The 7,340-nt window shown below is 38.7% G+C and overlaps 1 protein-coding gene across 1 annotated transcript in view; it reads right to left on the minus strand.

Annotated features, from left to right (window-relative positions):
* CACYBP (calcyclin binding protein) overlaps nt 1-7,340 on the minus strand; it is a 12,227-nt gene that overhangs the window by 1,115 nt on the left and 3,772 nt on the right. Inside the window, exons 2-5 of the mRNA XM_003785690.3 lie at nt 6,016-6,235; nt 3,894-3,990; nt 3,525-3,624; nt 1,000-1,097 (exon numbers count right to left, since the gene is read on the minus strand). Coding sequence (XP_003785738.1) covers nt 1,000-1,097; nt 3,525-3,624; nt 3,894-3,990; nt 6,016-6,235 — 515 coding nt within the window. The remainder of the gene's footprint in view (nt 1-999; nt 1,098-3,524; nt 3,625-3,893; nt 3,991-6,015; nt 6,236-7,340) is intronic.

Consider the following 7,340-nt stretch of genomic DNA (forward strand, 5'->3'; position numbering starts at 1 on the left):
GCTCACAGCAACCTCAAACCCTTGGGCTTAAGTGATTCTCTTGCCTCAGCCTCCCAAGTAGCTGGGACTACAGGTGCCCGCCACAATGCCTGGCTTTTATTGAAGGAAAAAAAACCATACATTTCATGTGGGTTCATACTGAAGCTCATAAATTGTTCATTTGAAAAGTCCTCCTCTTAAGCTTGAGATACGTGGATCTGGGCATCGTGGTGAGAGCACTGTCTTTAATTAATGTGGTCAGTAACTCTAGTTCAATGAATGTCCTGGTTTGGCCAATTAATAATTGGGTTTAATTGATTAATCTGATTTATTAAATGCCAGATTCTATACTAAAAGCACTGGGGATACAATGAGACAGAGTCCTGTACTCAGGTAATTCGGTATATATTTAAGATCAATTCCCTACATAGTCCAATGTGACTAAGTCTTACCAACCACATTCCAAATGCAGGCTGGCTACCAGAGAGAAAAAGTGAGAGAAATGTGGACAGCTCACTGACTAATGGAGTATGATACCACTGCAGGAGGAAATTCATAGCAGAGGAACATCGGACCCAGGATGGAAGTATTGCTGAGTAAACGTTTTTTAAAGCAGTCATTAAGGACAAAATATTCTTTTTTACTCTAAACCAGCCACAGTGAAGCTACATGCTCAGAACATCTGAGGAATTAAACATACATGGGTATCTGAGTCTCTCTGAAACTACTAAAATAGGGTATCTGGCAATGTACTCAGAGTTACGAACCCTTACTAACTAAAGAGCCAAGCAAAGATGTTAAAAAGCAACTTGCTGGACAATTGGCCCTCTTCAGGTAGGTTCTAACAGTTAAAATATAAGACAATCAGCTTAGTCAGTGGATATCAAGAGGTAAATATGGTCAAACCAGGGACTACACATACACAGCTCTATTATTCCATTAAAAACAAACTACTAAAACCTTTAATCCCAGGAAAAAAAAATACATTAAAATTCTTAAAGAAAATTCTCTAAGACTCACTCTTTTTCTTTGCATTCTTTTTCAACCTGAGTTAAGTAGTCCCATCGTGTATTTTCTGTTTTCTTTCTACATAAGATAAGAACTGTATCAGTCTTCACCTGGAAGAAAAGCAGGAAAACAAGTTAGAACTGAGAATATGTGAAGATAAGCATGAACATTTACAAGACAATTATTTATTTAACAAATTGTCAGTATTTAGAGGATTTACTTCTGTTTTTTTTTTTTTTTTTTTTTTTTTGAGACAGAGCCTTAAGCTATCCCCCTGGGTAGAGTGCTGTGGCCTCAGAGCTCACAGCAACCTCCAACTCCTGGGCTCAAGAGAGACTCCTGCTTCAGCCTCCCAAGTAGCTGGGACACAGGCGCCCGCCACAATGCCTGGCTATTTTTTTGGTTTCAGCCGTCATTGTTGTTTGGCGGGTCTGGTCTGGATTTGAACCCGCCACCTTTGGTGTATGTGGCTGGCACCTTAGCCACTTGAGCCACAGGCGCCGAGCCAGAGGATTTATTCTGAGCACTAACAATACTTCTAGGAATAGGCCAGTATTTGAGCACTCATGGAGAAGAAAGACCATAAATAAGTAAATGTGAGCTTTCTAAGCAGTTGGCACAGCAAGTAAAATGGCTTCAAGACGGGATGATCTTGGTTTGAAGAAGAAAAGGATTGTGGGTTATAGTGCTTAGAGGAGAAATATAGTAAGAAGGGTCAGGGACAGGTGAGAAATCAGATCATGTAAGGCAGTACCAGGGCCAAGATAAGGGGTATGGAAAGTGAGAAGGAGGAAAGCAAAATACATGGTCAACAATGACCATGAAATCTTTCAAGTATTCCTTCAACTATGTGATTGGTGGATGAAGAGTGCAGAGAGATACACCTAATTAATAAACTGTATTTTAATACCACCTTTCTGCTATGAAACTATAAACAGATGGCTAAATAGCATGTCTGTTGTGCTTGATGCAATAAACCTCATTTACTCAGATTAGGGAGAAAAGAGGGATTATCTGAATTAGTGAAAAATTAAAAAAACATTTTTTTTTTGGAGACAGAGTCTCACTTTCTGATGCTGTGGCATTACAGCTCACAGCAACCTCAAACTCATGGGTTTAAGTGATTCTCTTGCCTCAACTCTCAAGTAGCTGGGACTATAGGTGCCCCCCCCCAATGCCTGCCTATTTTTAGAGACGGAGTCTCACTCTTGATCATGCTCGTCTCGAACATGTGAGCTTAGGTATCCACCTACCTTGGTTGGCCTCCCAGAGTGCTAGGATTTCAGGCATGAGCCTGCTGCTCCCGGCCAAGAAACAAGTTTTTAAAAGACAGTTTCATTATGTTTATGGCTTTCACTAACTCTAAGCCGGCTAAGTGCTTAAAACCTCCTTTTACGTATTAGAATCTTACACACAGAGCTTCCAAAAATATTACCATCATTACACACAGCGCTTCTAACAATACCACCCTCATTTAAGCACTTTACAAGCAACATTTCATTTCAGTGTATCATTTCAACTTTGTGAATAAATTATTATAACTGCTGCATAAATGGGGAAACTGAGGCATGGAATGTTTACGCTAGCAAAGGCCACAGTAAATGGTAAAGTTGGCATTAAAACACAGAAGTCTTACCTTATCTGCTTCAAAAGTTTATACAAATACTGGATTAAAATCAGGAGGGAGGCTTTGCACCTGTAGCTTAGCGGCTAGGGTGCCAGCCACATACACTGGAGCTGGAGCGTTCGAATCCAGCCCAGGCCTGCCAAACAACAATACACAAAAAATAGCCGGGCGTTGCAGTGGGCACCTGTAGTCCCAGCTAGTTGGGAGGCTGAGGCAAGAGAATCGCTTAAACCCCAAAGTGTGAGGCTGCTGTGAGCTGTGATGCCACAGCACTCTACCCAGGGCAACAGCTTGAGACTCTGTATCAAAAAAGAAAAATCAGGAGGAAAATAATCTGTTCTTCTAAAACAGAAGTTGGCAAACTTTCTATAAGGGTCAGGCAGTAAATATTTTAGGCTTCATCGGTCATGGCCTGTTGCATTGCAGCTACTTAACTCTAACACTGTAGTGCAAAAGCAACCACAATATCACACAAATAAACATGGTAATCTTCCAATAGAACACAGGTAGCAGGCTATAGTTTTCTGGTCCCTGTTAGAGGATAAATCAATTCTAGTTCACTTCAATTCTAAATCAGCAAGGTTCAATTTTTTTTTTTTTTTTTGAGACAGAGCCTCAAGCTGTCCCCCTGGGTAGAGTACCGTGGCATTACAGCTCACAGCAACCTCCAACTCCTGGGCTCAAGCGAGTCTCCTGCCTCTGCCTCCCAAGTAGCTGGGACCACAGGCGCCCGCCACAATGCCCAGCTATTTTTTGGTTGCAGCCATCATTGTTGTTTTGGCGGGTCCGGGCTGGGGATTCGAACCCGCCACCTTAGGTGTACGTGGCTGGCGCCTTAGCCGGTTGAGCTATAGGCGCCAAGCCAGCAAGGTTCAATTTAATGAAGTTTTATGACCAAAAAACCACTTACTTTTTTTGAACTGCCTTCCACAGAGATTGGTTTCAAGAGATTGTTCACAATCATGGAGTAACTCTTCCCATTTAGATTCTTAACCAAAAGGTCAAATGACCTACAATACAATAGTACATACATTATATTTCTGGTCCTAGAAAAGGTACTCTATAGTTCTTGTGGGAAAAAAGTTATCAGCTTTATTTGAAAGTATGCATTTGGCCATTCCAGATAATTTTAACACTCACTACCCCACCTCCTTCAAAGTAAATGTAAAGAATAATTAAATTCCAAATTTAAGGAGAATTTTAGAAACTGCAAAAGGAAAGAGCACCGTAAGATAACCTCTTAATGATCACTGTCCTTCCAATTATAACAGGAACTCACCTCTCTGTGAAATGCACCTGCACATTTTCAGTGGCAACTTGATGAACACCGGCTAAGGTAATATAGATTTTCACAAACTTATCTGACTGATCCCATCCTAGCAACAACAAAAAAGATGTGACATAAGTAAGTCTTTGAAACTACTTGTTGAACAGCAAATACACATGGTTCATAATAAAACAGTAAAATAAAAATTAGAAACGAGTAATAGAGACATGAAAAAAACCAAGGAAACTTCTAGACGAAGGAACTGAGCCTCAAAGCACATTGCCTCACCTTACATTAGGTTCTAACAACAGGTACAATTTAGATTCAAGTCTAGGTTCTGAACATAAAGCCCAGGCTCTTCTTACTCTTTAAAATAAAAATGATGGTTAAATACACTCTTTAAGATTAGCACATTTAGCTTTTATACAAAAATAATTCTATCCTACTCCAAAATGCTAACAGTGCTCCACTAAACTAGATGGCTAGAAACAAATCAGTATTGTCTAATTTATAATCATTTCTACTTCTGTATTCAGCAAAACAAATGCAATCCTAGCTTTCTCAAATTCCTTTCCAGGAGAAAGCAGAATATACATTGAAACGATCTAGTTCTTCATCCAAACCCACTAATTTGACTAACCTACCAATATCTAGTAAATGCCTTTTCAATATTTGTTGTCAAACTATATACATTAGTCTCTAACCTAGAGGAATTCTGCCAACTACACAAAAAGCATCTTATGTTTATCAAGAGTATACACGCACACATATATGTCCTGTTCCTCACTTAGTCTTATAGAAATGTAAGATGACCTAGACTTCTGTAAACTTCATCTAGTTTCCTCCCCTTTGTTCAATCCATCTTCCAACTGACAAGTTTCTCTCTAAACAAAAATCTAGGTTCCTGGTTAAAATGCCATAAAATACCTTCAGACCAGTTTCCTATAGTCAACTGACATACATAGGAGCTCATCTCCTATAACACTATGCTACATTTATTCCATTTTTTAAGAGACAGGTTCTTACTATTTTGCTTAGGCTAGCCTTGAACTCCTGGCTTCAAGAGATCCTCCCACCTTAGCCTCCCAAGTAGCTAGGATTGATTATAGGCACAAGCAATCACCCCCAGTTTACGAATGTTTCCTAAGCATGGCGTGCACAGTGCTTTTCGGCGTGACAATACTCAAAACATTCTGTCTTTGAAGTCTCTAATTCATGGTTTTGCTCATGGTGTTTCTTTCCTTTCCTCTTACGTACTATTTACCCTTCAAACTCAACTATCTTCTAATTTTCCCCAGTGTTCCTCATTTCCAGAATTATTTCTTCAGCTATCTTCCAATACTTTATAAATCTCTGTTCAGTTTAGTACTCAAATATTAAGTACCTATTTTGTGCTATACACTGTGAGCACAAACGAAAATAAGACTTAGAGCTAATGAAAACTCACCACTTAGATTCCAGCTGCACTGCTTCCAAACAAAAAACTTTACATTCCACTGAGGGGAGGAGTATTACTACACTGTTATGGTATTAGTTTTATGTCTGTGTTCCAACCCCACCGAGAGAAGGAATTTGGATTAGTTACTGTTCTGTATCCACAAGTCCAAGCACAATAGTGGCATACTACATGCTCAAAAATAATTTCTTAAATTTAGCTGGATTCTTTTCCTCTGCTAATTTTGACAGTTGGGCAGAGTGAAAGGTAAAATAGGACTAAACAACACAGCTGTGTTCCATATATACTGGATGTATTTCAGAACAGTTTCTTCCTTGTTGCTACTCATCATCTGTGTACTAACTCATCTTTCTCTCCTGTTAGAGAACAACTCTCATAGTTTACAACGTTATCTTTTCCTTTTCTGTTTAGTACTTAAAACATAAAGCACTTTGTTAAATAAAAACCATGGGTCCTCTTCCAAGCCACCAAAACACACACTCAAAACTATTTTAAAAATTAGTGATCACTGGGCGGCGCCTGTGGCTCAAATGAGTAGGGTACCGAACCCATATACTGGAGGTGGCAGGTTCAAACCCAGCCCCGGCCAAAAACTGCAAAAAAAAAAAATCAGTGCTCATTACTGAGGAATAGGTTGCTCCAAGACAAAAGAACTGGACGCAAGGGTGCAAGTCATACCATAATTACTGATTTTCACTGTATATCCCGTTGTAATGGGAGCAACCACAGCAGCTGGCTTTTCGTTGTCAAGAGGTTCTGCTTTCCTCTGTGATTTCTGTTGCATCTTGTTCTTGATTTCTGTTTCGATCTTGGATTTTTCAGCTGTAAGGGCATCACGTACTCTTTTCCTAGTGGCTTTTTCCAGCAACACCTTTGCTTCTTCTAGATCTTTCTGTAGCTGTGTTTTAAAAACAAAAGTTAAGTCAGCTATAAAGGAATGATTTGATATGGTGCTTATTACTCATTTCAATTTACTGAAATAAGCTAATTAAGAGGTTCATCTAAATTTCTAGGACTGAGTTGCTACTTCAGTTCTTTAACTTGTTGAATTATACATCATTCAAGCTTCTGTCTGTAAAAAGAAAACCTAACAATCCTAAGCAATAGGCAATCAAGCCTAAACGATCCAGTTTGGTAGCACTGTTACCTGTCTTTGTATTAGCACAGTTTATAAAAAACTTGTCATTTCTAAAGTAGAACACAAAAATTTTTTTAATATAGTTCTTTATAGCATCTAGTCCTAGTGTTACCAGATGTTAGAAATTTTTAAAATATAGTATTAAAACAAAACAGATGTGAGAACATATACTAACAGTGGTGAAATGCTATAGCAACTTTACTGGGGTAATGAAAGCTTTACTTTCTGTGAATCATCCTCACCGATCTTCCTTCCTATCCCAGACAACAAACAAAAAAGTATAAATTTTAGAGATAAATTTTTTTTTAATTATGCTGTTAAGAAAAAATTTTGTTCTGAAGATTGTTCAATCTTACAGTACAAGTTTACAAGTTGGTTGCACAGAAGAGAAAACCTAGACAAAAGATTCAAACAAAATACTCTTGGAAACTAGTATGAAAAGCCACCTTGTTTCTTGTTTTCTTCTCTTGCCAATACATCACCTACAAAGTTCTCTGCTTTCTAAAGACAAAGCCAACATTTTATTAAGTTCAAGAGTTAAAGACACACAGAAAAGTAATGGGCTTGTGATTTCCCACCCTTTATTAAGCTCTTACAAACTGCAAATAGCCTAAGATCTTTTGAAACTGATTCTTTTTTTTTCTTTTTTTGAGACAGTCTCACTATGTTGCCCTTTGTAAAGTGCTGTGGTGTCACAGCTCAAAGCAACCTCAAACTCTTGGACTTAAGCAATTCTCTTGCTTCACCTTCCCAAGTAGCTGGCACTACAGGCACCTGCCACAACACCCAGCTATTATTTTGTTTTTGTTTTTTTTTGAGACAGAGCCTCAAGCTGTCCCCCTGGGTAGAGTGCCATGGCATTACA

The sequence above is a fragment of the Otolemur garnettii genome, unplaced genomic scaffold (genome assembly GCF_000181295.1).
Source record: "Otolemur garnettii isolate 467f Iridium unplaced genomic scaffold, OtoGar3 scaffold00016, whole genome shotgun sequence".
NCBI lineage: Eukaryota > Metazoa > Chordata > Mammalia > Primates > Galagidae > Otolemur > Otolemur garnettii.